This window comes from Antrostomus carolinensis, unplaced genomic scaffold (assembly GCF_000700745.2).
Source record: "Antrostomus carolinensis isolate BGI_N321 unplaced genomic scaffold, ASM70074v2 scaffold16731, whole genome shotgun sequence".
NCBI lineage: Eukaryota > Metazoa > Chordata > Aves > Caprimulgiformes > Caprimulgidae > Antrostomus > Antrostomus carolinensis.
The window spans coordinates 1-15,488 of record NW_010292156.1 but is presented as its reverse complement, the minus strand read 5'-3'; the positions used below and the strand labels follow the sequence as shown (position 1 = coordinate 15,488).

At 35.3% G+C, this 15,488-nt stretch overlaps 1 protein-coding gene across 1 annotated transcript; it reads right to left on the bottom strand.

Annotated features, from left to right (window-relative positions):
• Positions 1 to 379: 379 nt before the first annotated feature.
• Positions 380 to 13,342, bottom strand: DBF4 (DBF4-CDC7 kinase regulatory subunit). Its single transcript, XM_029087187.1, has 12 exons — positions 13,172 to 13,342; positions 11,100 to 11,294; positions 9,863 to 9,913; positions 9,255 to 9,324; positions 9,034 to 9,110; positions 7,604 to 7,634; positions 7,288 to 7,333; positions 5,352 to 5,483; positions 4,503 to 4,505; positions 3,104 to 3,218; positions 2,654 to 2,778; positions 380 to 1,430 (listed from the first exon to the last, which is right to left on the bottom strand). Exons 1-12 carry the CDS (start codon positions 13,340 to 13,342, stop codon positions 380 to 382), a joined length of 2,067 nt encoding a protein of 688 aa, XP_028943020.1.
• Between the last annotated feature and the right edge of the window lie 2,146 nt (positions 13,343 to 15,488).

Sequence of the window (15,488 nt, the reverse complement as noted above, 5' to 3'; positions counted from 1 at the left end):
GGAACGCCTTATTTACAATGGAACATTCAGTTATTTATCTTGACGTTATTTAGAACATACCCATAATCAACGATTTTAGAAATTTTTTCTATCCAAATGCAGCTACATCATGCTTATTGGCTACCTAGCAATTAATTTAACCCCAAATCTGGGGTCAGAGACTTGTACTAGTTGCGATAAAGCAGTACCTTTTAAGAAAAAAAACCCCAAAACATCACCTTAGTTTTATTTTTCATATTTACATATAGAAAAGTTTTTGCATTAAAAAAAACTTGACAACCAAATCACCTGTACATATAATACAGCAATTAAAGTTTCCACGAAAAATAGCTTAAATTTGTATGTTTATTTTAAAATCATTACATTAAATAAAGCAGTGTTAAAATCCAACAAATGGGGATGAAGATGAAGAGGAAAATAATGGCCACATAACATTTGTATTCTGCCCTTCCCATATATCTTTTATACTAGTTGAACCTCTGTTCTCAGTGTAACCTGAAAAACCTCCAAATTCTGAGTTTATTTCACTTGTCTGAAATAATTCCAGTAGGGCCTGCACTGGTGAGCTACAAGAACATCTCTTCTCTTCAGGAACAGACAGTCCATCTGCATCCTTTACGCACAACTCCGTATTCTGTTTCCAGGTTTCTCTTTTATTTCTTCCCAAGCAAAGCTTCACTTTTCTATGCAGCTTTCCAGACGGTGAACTATGAGCAGTGGTGGGAGCCAATTCATTAAGTTCTTTGTTTACAGCAGTATCAGATACTTCAGCCTCCAGACCTACATTGTGCTGCATCTGTTGATGATTATCACATAAATCACGATGTTTCTTGACAAACGTAGGATTGGCATCTGTTTTTTTCAAACACTTTGCTGGTAGAACTACTGCATTATTTAATTTTCGTTTTGGCTGCGATAGGCTTTTGTCTTTTTCACCAAAATCTGTGACTTGAATATGAGAATATAAAGTACACATGCCTTCCTGAAAACACTGTAAATTCTTTTTATTTACTTCTGGTTCCAGTATTTCCTTACTGAATGGCTCATAAGCTAGAAACAAGTTCTCTGTATATGCTTTGTCATCTTTCTGAGGGGGTGGTTGTATGAAATTTGATGATACAAAAGTCTCTCTTAAGTTTGCAGCACAGGAGCAATCAGTATTAATATTTTCATCATTATTTCTGAACTTACTTTTTAGTTCTGAAGGTTGTGACAGGTGACGATAAAGAATTGAACAGCCAGATCCAGAAACAGGGACAGGTATTAGCACAGAATTTGGCTGGCGATCCAGTTTGAGTGCCCGCATTGCGGTATCCTTCCACGAGTAACTTTTCAATGAAATGCGTTGCTTTTTAAGTCGTTCTTTCAGCTCATCTGGTCTAGTTACCTTTCCAATAATAGGAGAAAAATATCCTGTACTACATTTTGTCCTACAATGAAATTGTTTAAAATTATTAACAAGCACTTGGAAGAGACATGAGTAACATAACTACATATGCAACTGATTCTAGAAAAGCAACCAAACGGACAAAGCAATTTTTGTTTTTACACTTACAGGAAAGATATATTTAGGGCAGCAACACACCATTTCTACAGGAACAGAGTGCCTTATATTTTAACTTGATGTTTTCTTACTGATTTCTACATCTTGTAAAATTGTTTTAAAAATACATGAAGTAAGCAGTCTAGAATTTCAGTAAATCTCAATTCACAGTGGTATTAAGAACAAAAGAAGTTAACGAATATAATATAGGGACTATAAATACTTACATATACACTTAAGTGTATACTTATGTGTATGTATTCTATGATATATATATACACACAAAATTAGCATAATTATATGTTTTTCTTTATATAGTATTTCAAACCTAACCACTCAATATTTTTAAAATCACAAAAGGAATAAAGGCTTGCCTTCATTAGGCTATCTGTTGTTTGACTATTTGCATTTCCTTTGATTTCACTAAGAATATTCCTTTTTTATTATCAATTTATTTATTTATTTTAAAGAATGAGAAAGTTATTCTTTATCTCCTGACTCATTTGCAAACAAATCAGAGCAATCTTGAATCAGAGCAATCTAGATCTTCCTGTCTTCCTAATCTTGATCTTCCTGTCTAGGAAGACTTCCGCAGGCTGGCGATCCAGTTTGAGTGCCCGCATTGCGGTATCCTTCCACGAGTAACTTCCACGAGTAACTAGACAGGAAGATCAAGATTAGACTAGGAAAAGTTTTTCCACTGGTAAGGAAATCAGATTGACGGCACAGTATATAATTTGCTGTTCTTAGGCTACTAAAGTTGTCAGAAATTTATTAGAGCAAGATGTCCATACATTGCTGTCCTTCTATCAGCAACATTTTAGTACATTAGATCCTGCTTTTCTGAAGCTGAAGGACACCTTTTGGCAATTCCTTTCAGTCTCATGTTCCTGTGATGCCATTTCGCTTTTAATGTTTGAGGGTTTTCCCCCCAATTTCTGCTTTATAGAAGTGATTTGCCAGGTACAACTGCATTGCAGATTTGGTGATTTACTTCAGATTGAAAAATACGAATTCATTCTGTACCAGATCCAGAGCTTTAAAACTAAGTATCTTTATGTTCAATATCTTAACTCAGAGGGTATTTAAAATTTAGAACGTGCCACTTACCTTTGTATTTTTTTTGCATCATCTTTGTATTCGACAAACTCATAAACAAGCTTTGAGATTATATCATCAACAACGTGATACTGTATGCTTTGTGCAAAATTTCGGTGCTGTTCACTTTCAAGATGCTGCAATTAAAGAAAAAACACAAAACAAATCTAATACTACAGATATTAACATACAAGGCAACAGTATGATATGTAGCAGTAAGTAAGTATTAATTTATGTTTGTGTTTGAAACAAATTATTAGTGCCTTCAGCTATCATACATAGGTTTTAATTCTTGGTTGCTGCCTCTATAAGGGAAAAAAATACCACTTGGTGCTTTTTAGGAGATATATTAATAAAAATCTTTAAAGATAAAAATACATTAAACTAGCGAGTAGAAATCATTGTTGATATTACACTTAAAGAGATATGACTATGAAAGTATATACTTGACATTTCACGTACTGTTTGCAGATCTTCATATTTCTTCCCGCAACATTCACAATATCCTCTCTTTTTTTTGTCCTTCTGAGGGAGCTGAACAGGAGTTCCACAGTCCTTGTCACTATTTATTTTGTTTCTGTTAACCGAAAAGATATTAATGAGTCTCAAATATGGAGCTGAGCTCTATACTTGCCTTTCACAGTATATTCATCTTTATCCACTTAACTGGAAAAAAACCCAACCCCTTTATTTCCCCTCAAACTATGTACATTATGTTAGTCAATACTTAGGAATAACAAAGAGAAAAAATATACATTAACTAAAAAGAAAATAAATGAATTTACTGCAAGAAGACAGGCAGACCCACTGGAACTATATGGAAGGGCAGAACATCCAGGTTAGTACAGATGTACTATCACTGACTCAGAGTAAACAATGCAAAATTCCTAAACAATTCTCAACATATCAAAGGACATATTGAAATCTCTGTGCACAGCTGATAAAAGGAGGTTTGATAAAATCAAAACTAGAAAAAAAATCTTCTAACTTCTCATCAACTGTAAGTATTGTTGATGCCAAGAAAATATGCAGCAAAAACACTTGGTCTAACAGATGAGCTCTCTTTTTTTTGTGAAAATAAAGAACATGTGTTGGTTATATGTAGCTTCTGAATATGCTGACCAAATGCCATTTTGTCCTGTTTTTCTAGGTACAGGCTAAATGGAAATACGAGGAAATGAGCCCCAAGTTCTTAATGAAGATTAAAACATGAAGAGGTGTTTAATAGCTGCTCCATGACCTTCAAAGTCCCCATCTGGGGAGAGCTACTGTTTGCTGCAATTCACTATTGAACCACTTAAGGATGATATGCTAGCAGTAAAGCAAAACCATCAGTCTCTACTTCTCTTTACTTCAGATGAATAATGCCATCTCCCTGTCTAGACAAAAATCACTCCGACAGTCTTTGACAGCTATCTGTACAGATGTAAGCTCAGGACTTCACATAAAAAAAAAACCTGTCCTGAGAAATCTCTAAATTACAAAGCATAGCAATGTATTGCTCAGCATAAGCATACACTGCTTTCAGCAATTGCTTTCAGTTCACAAGCCTAAATTGGTGACACCTGCCCCAGCATTTGTTGGGTTCCACAGGACAGGCTCCACCTAAGAGGGTACTTTTACTATGATGCTAGCCTTTTCACCTTCCCTCTTCAGAACTGTAAAAATCACAGAGAACCAGTAAAGCAGATATAAGCAACAGCATTTACCATCTGAAGATTGAATAAGAACTGCAGGTCTTGCCTGATGCAGAAGCAAGGAGAATTGACAATTTAGCTTCAACAAGCTTTTCTCAAAGATAAAGATAGAGAAGCAAGCGCTCCCCTTTCTCTCTCCCGAAACTGACATTCCTCCCGTTTACCTGCTGAGGATGAAATAATCTCCCACCTAAATATCTCTTTGGCATGTGCCAACCTAAGAGATTAAATAGGAATATTCATTCAAACATAACTGCTGAAATTTTTAACATATCATATTCTTTAATCTATATAAATGAAAATAATAATTGCCTTTTTTCTTTTTTTGTACTTTAAGTAGTTTCATGTCAAAAAATTGATTTACTAAAGTCCTAACTGCACCTGGAGTGCTCAAATAGAGCCTAAATGCCAAAATGTTATCACATAAACACTCGCTGTAAGACCAACTAAAATTCTACTGGGCAGTTTGCATCTTCTCTGAATAGCTGAAGCAGTATTTGCAGAGTCTAATTTATATAAATTAGACTTTATCAACAGTGTGCACTCTACCAACAATGATTTTGCCCTATGACTGAATATCACGATTTTAAAAATTTTTAACTGCCTACTTTAGCATTATACTGACAAAAACCTGAGGTCGCCTTAAGAAATCCACTTCCTGTAAAATACTTACTGGGTGGCATCCAAGATGAGGACAAAGAAGAAAGCAGTGGCAGAAAGGAAAAAAATATCTTATGCTGACCCACAGTGATAGCAGAAGGCCACATTTTTGGATGTATGCATCTGTATGTCCAAAAAAAGGACTAAAGACAGAATAAAGAGGGTACAGAAAGATAGACAAGACACCAACAGTTACAGTGCAGCAAATACATCAGCTGAGACATGGCTGTTAGTATTAAATATTACAGAAAATTAGAAGCAGAAAAATTATTTTAGAGAATAATTACTTTAGAATTATTTTAGAAAACTGCCCTTTCCGCTGTCCACACCTCAATAACAAGTTTTCAACAAACCTGTGCTTAGACTGAGTTTGCTTTTGACCAGAAGGATGCTTCTTATCCACCTCAAATGGACTATACGGTTTTGGAACACAGTAGTTTAGAACTGGAAAACTGGGTAACTGCAGATAAAATGGTCGGTAGTGGCTGTATTAGACAAAACAAGTGCAGTAGAACCATCAGAAATGGAAAAAGGAGTTTATAGCACAAATTACAATTCGGTCAAAAATCCTGAGAAAGTGTTTCTCTTTCACAAGTAATGCTAAGAATGCTAAGCGTTATATGTAAATGCTAAGCAGATAAATATCCTAGAATAAGTAATTCCTTCCTCCCTACAAACTTGGTACTTTCTCAAAATAGATTTGCCTTGAGTTTCCATAGCTGTCTTAACACGTTCCCTGGGGTATCACTTTCATGCCTAATTACTGTTGAGAGCTGGGTAACCAGTAAAACTAAGAACAATTCGGGTGATAGTGCATCTGTGTTCCTGAGAAGTAGCTATAGCAGTTCCTAACATTCAAGGCATTTTTTTTTTTTCTCCATTTTAGCATTTTCTTCCTTTTGGACAATTTAAATGAATTCACCATTCAAAATATAAAACCCGACTTTTTCATTTTCCAGAAAGATAATTTTCCTGTACAGCATTGTACTCAGAAAGACATTAGAACTAGCAACTGTACCACTGCTCTGAATATATTAAAAACATATAAAATAAGGCATGCCAGAAGTTCACATACTGAATCATTTGAAATGTTGATGCCAGAGTTCAGTCTGGCTTTTTTTCCCCAAATTACTATTATAAGTTACTCAGGCAGAAGAAAAAGAGCAAGTCTGTAAAATATAATAGGGATAGTTAAGCATCTTGTTCTGATTCTGACTGTTACTTATGTTGCATAAACATTTAAACATAAAAAAAAAAATCATTATTCATGTTACATAAACTTTTGAAAGTGTTTCAGGTGTTTGGTACACAGGTACGTTCAGAAATCGAACTCACACATTTATAAACAAATTTCTTCTATTTACAACTGTGTTTGTCCAATTCTCCCCACTATCATGTCCCTCATACCTATTACAACAACTCACAGTGTAAGACCAGGTTTAGATGTCTCTTTAATTCAGAAAAGTATCAAAGAAATCAGGTCAGAAAATTCGGAGCTTATAAGCATCATCATAAAGCAAATGTTACTTAAGAATATAAAGGTGCAAACCACATTGGGCAGAACTGCACTTTTAAAATAATTCATTGCTCTCAACTTCTGGCAAACTGGTATTTCCTCACACAACGATCTCTGATCAATTACAGGACCAGAAAAATGTGAAAATTTTAAAGGCTCAAAATATCAGATTTCGTGCTACTGTGGATATTGAAATGAGATCAACTGTGCTTTTTCCTCCTTTTACAAAGAAACGATTGAGCAGGAAATTAAACCTAATTTCAAAGGACGATTTGAACTGTAACAACTTCCCTTTCCTTATATCCAAACAGTCTCTGCAGGAGAAGAATGTTATTGAGTTGGGACCACAAGACTGGAATTTATTGTACAAAGTTTTATTGGCCTTCTGGGCTACAGGATTTGGATCTAGGAAAAGATGCAATGGTTCAAAGCCTCCAGGTTTCCTATTCATTCATATGGGCCTTGGCAGAAAGTAACTCAAAGAACCCACTCTCATGGTCTACAAACTGCAGCTACATATTAACTTTCCACTTCTATTGTCTATTGTAAAAATTCCCTACTATCTGCTCAATCTCATTCAGTGCCTAAACACAAAAACTACCCAGAGCATGCAGAGATGAAAATTTTATATCTAAGAGGACAGTACGCCTGGCATCCAAAGTCAGGAAGTTGAAGGAAATTGAAATCTGAAGGCCTCTTCCTCAAGGTATACTAAAGTTTCTGAATACTCAGTTTGAGAACCACATTATTGAATGCATGAAGAGAAAACTTACCAACTTCCATCTTCCACCTTGACAAACGGATTTTTCAGTTTACCTGCTCAAGGGGGAGAAAAGGAAATTGAGAGACATACTTTTCTTCATTACTCCAGTTACTCCAGTAGCTGAATAAATAAGCAGACATTATTTTAGAACTTACTATGTACATGTTTTGACAAACTTTTGATTTCTATGAAGTTTTTCAACATGTTTTTCTTAAACATACAAATTAGAATACAGAAGCACACTTGACCAGATGGGAACTGTAGTACATTTTTAAGTGTACAGAATACAAGGCAGAACAAAAAACTACAAATACTGAAACACTTACTTCTTGACTTTGGAGCAATAACTTGTTTTCCCTATTGAAAAAAAGAGAAAAGGTATAAAATATTATTCTGCATTTTAATAAAGACTTAGCTGTAGCTTATTTCAAGTTACTAAGGTCTCCCTGTGTTAATCATGACTTCATACACAGTCACGATCAATTTTGCAGGAACCTAAGCTCATTAGTACTTCAGAACTATGGTGACTTATTTCCCAAAGGAATATTTCTTTCTCCATCACAAAAAAAGTGTTCTCCTTGAGATGTTTCAATTGATCTTTCCTAAAATCAAAACCAAACAAAAACTCACACAGGTAAAATTTATTCACTTACTCTCTCTCCTCCTCCCAAATACCTTGCCATGGTTAAAAGTTGATTCTTAAATACAGATAACATTTTTACAACACTTTATAAATGCTAATTAACTACAAGCTGTAAAATAACAATTCCTCACATTCAAATGGATTTACACAGGTCGCCTTTTTTTAAGCAATGAAGATTAAAATTAAAAGGAGTCTTTTATCTTCAGAAAAGAGTAAAGTCTGCATTCAAGCGTCAGCTGTTAGCTGCAATTGATTCTGGTAAAGGTACAAACTCATATTTTAAACTACTTGCAAAAAAAACCTCACCCTGCTATCCATGAACAATGATACACTGACAATTTAGCAGAGGATTTAATGTGGCCTCAATAATTAGCCAATATTGCATTCCAAAACAACATAACATACACTAGATGCCATGCTTCCATTTACTTATCGCAGACCCCCGCATAGACTACATAATCGTACAGCTTCATAGCAGCTAAAACAGCTTCAGTGTCTCACTACATCATACGCTAAATCTAGATAAATTCGGATTTTCACATGCCAACTGCATATTATTGGCAAAATAGCTCAAAGATGCTTTATGCTAGTTCTTTAAAAAACTAGGAAGGAAAACATGCAGAGTTGAGCAACTGATGGACTTCCCAGAAACAGTTTCTTCAGGAAATGTTAACTGATTCTTCAAAATGGTCCATCAAAAGGAAAGGGTTTCTAATCACTGTGTCATAGGGAAAATTATCAAGGCAACTTAACCATAATCTACAATGTACTAAAACCAAGCTACAATTTTTTAAATTATTTTTTATTTTTGAGACAGGCAGAATGGCAATTTCAGACAGTTCAGTACTTCTGATTCTTAGATATCCTTTGCAAGGGCAAAGGTCTACGCATTATTTAAACAATGCTAAGATGGAATTTATTTTTTAATAATGCTGAAATGTATAGCTAATACTTTCTATTTTTCAAAGACGGCTTTTAAACCAGTTTGTAAAACATACTGGTCTGTGAAAAACTGAACATGAGCAAGACTTTAGTAGGCAATATTTAGTACACCTGTGTTTTCTCAGTTAATGAAACAAAGGGCATTTTCAGAAATGGCAGAGCACCACTTACCCCATCTCTAAAAGAACTGCCTGCTCTTTTGATTAGGTAGAGCTCCTTTTTCTTTTGTTCAATATAATTCTTAACATCTGCCAAAAAGAGGGAGAACTATACTCAGTTGAGTTTATTTTTGCATGTTTGAAGTAATTTGTCATTTTTAATATTTTGAATTAATAAAAAAATCAATTAATGCTACAAGTGTAAGTTAGGCTTCATCAAACAAAAATATTTACCATCAATATGAAGTATCTTCACTCCCCAACTCAAAGCACTGGATAGTATACTACCAGAGGGGATTAAGTCCTGCAAACAGTAAATTGCATTAATAATTCTAGTAATATATGATAGATTATGTAAAATAATTACAAATCTATTACAACATACAACATGAAAGCTGAGATCAAAGCACAGATGCTTTGCTGCTTGCCAAAAGACTACTGCTCTCCTCAACTCACTTTTCTATCTCTGTGTCACAGCACTTCACCACCAAAATAATATATTTAACCTTTCATAAAGCCAGAACTGTTCTCTATCGTCACTTTTTATAGTAGCTAAGATTTGAAGACAGTGAATTTATACATAAACTTCACAAGCACCTCTCAAATGCTAGCTATATTTGCAATCCTGATAAATTACAATGCTGGTCATAAGACTCCACAGACTTTAAATTCTTCAGAAAGTACCCAGGAAGCATGACCTAACAATTCCACTTAGGACAATCCCTTGACTTTTGCCTGAGCATTCTCTCTCAGACTACTAAGACCACTCTTACTACTGCTTGTTTTCTAGAAGAGGAATACCATAGTTTCTCAGTCACAAATGCACTCATTACTTGGCTTACCTGCTCTTTGATTGCCTTTTCAACTAAGGATTTTCCTCTACTCATACGTACCTGCATTAAAACAGAAACACATTTACAGCCAGTTAGAACTCATTTCAAAAAACCAAAGGTAAAACAATTTACACTGTTGCTAACAAATATGTATTTTAGCTATGATAGTCTCCTTTTATTTACTGTACTGCTACCTTTTATTAATTCACATCTTCCCTATGAGGGTTGATGCAGTCTGAGGGGGGAGAAACAAAAAGACAAGCAAACAAAAATCAGACATCAACAAGTACTCATTTTCAACCAGCGCAGGTCACTGCATGGCTGAAGCAATGTTAGTGCTGGAACAACAAAGATGGTGGGAATAAGTAGCCAGTAGCACACGCCGGAAAATAAGATTTCATCAGCTGGAGTTGTGCTAAATTAAGCTAACAGTCATGAATATAATCATAGCCCTTGTCTTACCCTCATCTTTTCTATCACCAGTGCATCTCCTTTTGTACTGTATGTTGTTTGTTCATAATGAGCATGCCTTTACCTATCCAGGTTATTTGCAAAAGGAGGTGATCTCACCTATGCAATGTAAAGACCAGCCCACAGACTGGCCTGCAGTCACGTTTCTAAAGAAGTACCACGTATAGAGTACAGCCAATTGTTTCCAACTGTATTTTGAAAGGACACAAGACTTGCCCATACAAGAAGCCTCATGTAAACCCACACAAATTCAGATATTAACTCTTGCAATTAATATGATCTTCTAAGAAAGAGCTCAAAAAGCCTTAATATTCATAATGTTTTATTTCAATTATTTTCTTGAACTACTATCAGAGGGCTTCTGTACATATCTGCACTAACAACATCACAGCAGCAAGATATTAACAGGCTGGGTTGCTGAAGAGGCAGGAACCATTGGATGCTGTCGAAAGCCTATCCATATTGATCCGCCTGTCAAACGTAACAATGTCAATGCTTAATTATAAGTCAGGTATACTAAATTAGAACAAGTTTTAGTATAGTCTGTTTATTTGCAAAAAAGGATCCTTTTTTAAATTAGTTTTTGAAAACTTTGCTTAACTAGTTTAAGTTAAGTTTAACAACTTAGCCTGAACTAGTTTAAAAGCATGTTTGACCTGTTAAAATAAATAAATAAACAAATAAAAAAACCCCCTTCATTCACCCAAGGAACTGTTGCCATCAGTTGTAAGAGCATATCCCATGGATTGTACCTGATTTGCAGTAAGAAACTTACTGTATCTGCTATCTTAAATGAACTTCCATCATGTCGATCTTTTCGGTTGCTAGGATGAGGTGAACTATTTCCTCCATTACATGCAGATTCTGGGCTAGGAACAGGAGAAATCTGACCAAGAGTTGATGAAAATTTTGCCTCCTTTTTATTAGACACCAGATAGCTGATATCTTTGCTAAGAAAACTCTCCACTCTCTAAATATAAAGATACAAAGCAAGTAATTATTTCAGGACAAGAAAACAGTATCTCAGTTTTACACTGCATACTTTAAAAAGTAACAAAACTTCCAGAATAGTTAAGTTAAAAACCACTGAATTAACAAGAAGATATTTTCTGAAGATCTGGATTACAATTAATCTGTAGTAGCATTTTACTAGCACAAATTCTAACTTCAAATTCTTAATTTTGTTATCTCTGTCAGAAGAGCTTTGTTTCAATTATTATCATCCTTTGAACTATCTAGCTGTAATAATCTTCTGAACAGAGTAATTCAAACACTGCATTGAGAAATAGAATAATTCAAAGAAAATCAGTTTATAGAATTCTGTGTAACAGAAATCACATAAAAGTGTTCAGCTAAACTTGAATGCATGTGTATGCAAATGTAATTTACAGTTTGCAAGAAGCTATAAACTCACTGAGTTTAGAATCAGAAGAAAAATTAAAATTTCAGGATAGTTACCATGTTTCATACCCACAGTATTCATAACGCTTCTCAAAAACGTAGCAGAATTAAGTAGATTCATAATATCTTCATACCCAGCAAGACAAAATATGTGGTTATCCTACACTTACTCTCCTCCATTTTGCTCCTTCAGTCTTCCATTACCAACTGCTGCATGATTATAAACTATTTGCCTTGTTATTTCTTGCCAGTTTACGTAGCTTAAGATCTTTTCCTCTTCTCCACTAATCAGTATGGAAAGCACAAATCACACAGGCAGCAAGCTTGAAACTGTGCCTTCCCATTCTGCTGTATGTACCTTCTACAGAAATGGGACATAGAGAGGCACTTCTGAGTGTGCTCCAGACAGCAACAGTGAAACATACATGGTAGTTGATCTTGAGGGTGCTGGGCACCTCAGATTTAGGTATATGCTCCTCAGAATAAAACAGAAAAACTTCCTTTTCAGTCTTCGATTTGCAACCTTACCTTTCACATATGAATTCCTAAAATTGTTTTAGAGAGAAAGTCAAAAGATAGTGTGCACTCATTTAATGCTAAATGTAAAGAGATACATTTAACCTGAAACCTTCCTATTGCTATTCTTCCTCTACCATAGTTTCAGACAGCACCTCAATTTACAAGTGTCAGTTTCATAAAACTTCTCAGCGCTCCTCTGAGGTCAAAAGAAGTATTGCCAAAGCAACATTCAGAAAGCTAGTAATTTAAGCAGATCTCTTTTGCTTCTGTGGTTAAAGGGTTTAACTGCCAAGATTCCTCTACACTAATTCAAAATATTCAACTTTAAAGTGGACTAAGCAATTGCATTGCTCGTGTGGTACTATGACACCCTGTACTTGCTTGTATCAAAGTGTTTCTTCCATACAGAAGAGAGAATTAGGAAAGAAAAAAAAAAGTATCAAGATGCTTATAAAATTTATTATTTAAATAAAGAGTATTTAAACATACTCAGTGCAGGAAGTACTTACTGAAGTTACTGACCTTCATTAAGCATATGCAAAACACTTCATGTAATCTCTTTCAGGTTCAGCTGAACAACTTTAGTTGTAACATGTAAATATCTCAATATAGTCAGATGCAGCAAAAAAAAGTCACCTCAATGAAAATTATTAAATTTAGATAAGATTTTAAGCAAATGATTAACTGAAAACAAATCATTATAATAAACACCTTTGTTACAACTAGCAAAGCAACTTCTAGTAAAAAACAAAATAATCTGTTGATAAGCTAATTGTTCATACTAAACATTACAACAGACATGAATAAAATCTCAGCACGTATAAAATACAAATAACATTAAAATGCAGATACAAAGAACATTGAAAAGGCACTTCACATGTGCAGATTTTCTTGTAGTTTGATAAAGTTCTCTGCTCATTAACTTACCCCTCCTAGCTCTTTGAGGTCCTTCCCTATTTTTTCAGAGATCACATTTGATGGAATATCAAGGTAAAACACCTTCCCAGTGAGTGGCTTATATTTAAGTTTCTCTGATTTTCCTGTATCTTTTTTCACACTCTTCAGAGAAGATTTTCTCTTTTCTGTTTTTGCTTGCATTCCATCTGCTGAAAAAAAAAAAGTAACTTAAAACAGGACTGTGTTTTATGAACTGTGTTTATTTTTTTCTTTTCAAGAAGGAAAATTCCTAAATTATGGACAAGGCAAGTTTCCATGCAATATAGGACTTTTAAAAAACAGCTATATATTAAACATGTCAAAACCAACTTTAGTAATAATACCACATATAGCCCTTAAGAACTTATTTTTAAAATTATATCCTAAAAAGGACTTTTTATTTCAGTTGCTACACAATGCCATCAATTTTCTCACCCAGTTTGGCAATTATTTATTATCTCTGTTCTACAGTACATACATTACTTGCACAGTCACTGAGAACCACAAGAACACCATTTTAGAACAGAATCTCTCTCTCTCTCTCTCTTATTCACCTGAAACAAAAAGGATTACATATAGACTCATTAAAACAAAAAATTACCATAAGCAACTGAAACACCAAAAACCATAAGACTTAGACCCTACTATTTATCTAAATTTTGAGCACCCACCTGAGAGGCAGGAAAATTAAGCTTAAAGTTCAAAACCATTCTAGTTATGATCACTCTTTCTGTCCCAGTGAATTTTACTCAAAAACTAAGCGATCATATACAGCAATTAAATTGCACTCATGAACTTTCCTGATGCTCAACACAGAGCTATCATCCACGAATGCCTAACTGTTAGGCTAGACATTCAAATAAGCAAATTTTAAAAATTCAGTCTAGAGGAGACTCTTTTCCCTCATTTTTGAGGGGAAAACTTGGAGCAGAGTTCTACAAGAACATCAGCTCAATACTGAGTAGCAATCAAAGAAGAAAAAAAAATAGAAATTGCTAATTAACAGAAAATAAAATGGATAATTATGCCACTTCATAAATGCGGGACTCAGTCACATCTTAAATACAGGCTGCAAAGAGTAATAAGGATGATCCAAGCCATGAAGAATAACCTTGTAGATTAAGGCTTTGTCACTCTGTACAGTAAATGATTTAGGGGAAAAAGAATACCAATATACAAAATCAAGAAGAGCGAGAATGGCTAAACAGTCTATTCCAGTATAAAGGCTGCAGGGCACCAAACAGGAGTCAGGTACAGAATGAAAACCAGGAATTTATTCTCTATGCCAGAGAGCAACCTTGTGTAGCTTGCTGCCAAAGAATGTTGCTGATACTAAGATGTGATTTCTAGGGGAATCTAGGAAGTACAAGGAAGAGGAATACTTGAGGGGTCCTAAACGCACAGAAGTGACGTGCAACTCATCAAGTCCCTGTAGCTAACCATAGCTGGAAACTAGAACAGTATTATTAGGTGACAGCAATTATACCTTCTCTGCTCTTACATACTTCCACAGGAAACCATTTACAACCAATGACAGAGACAGAACCGTTCAAGACTTGCACATCATTAGTTTTACATTGCCTTTTCTTCCTCACTGACTGACACCTTCAGTCCTAGTTGCTTCTCTTCTGGAGAAGCTTAAATCAGACAATAAGGGCTGCTGCAGGAAGTGAGCAGGCCTCTTTTGGAGACAAAAAGCCAACATGCAAAACAGTTCTGTTATGTATTCGCTGGTCTTAGATGGGAGGAGGAGCAGAACCACCAATCATGCTGCAAGGTCCTGTAAGATATGGTCATGAACACATGTAAGTGATCCAGGAGCAGCCATCAACTTTGTAGAATCTAGGAGAGCAAAAGAACTAGAGAAATAGGAAAATGGGGAGGCTTAGGATAGTGTAACTGATTCAGAATCTAAAGAGAAAAGATGGGTGATAAGCAGGTGTAGCAAGTGAAATTCCGTAGGTGACCAGGGATCCAATATGGTGTTATACCCAGCACACACATCTGATGGTCAGGGCAGCTCAAAAATTAACACACCAAATGCTGTAATTAATATTGGAAAATGCATACTAAACTTCTTAGGCATAATTAAAAGCTTGGCGTGTTAGCAGTACTGCAGTCACAGTAAAGAGTCTCTCGCAAAGCAACTGCATTTGAAGAGCCCGGGCCCGAGGCCTTCCAGGCGTGCCCCCGGCACCAGCAAAGACCTGCCCGGCTGGAGCAGTTTCCAGGGCAGCGGCCCAGCGAATTTCAACACAGCTACCGGGTTCTTCGCACTGCAAGCACCTTGTAGAACACGAGAAGTTAG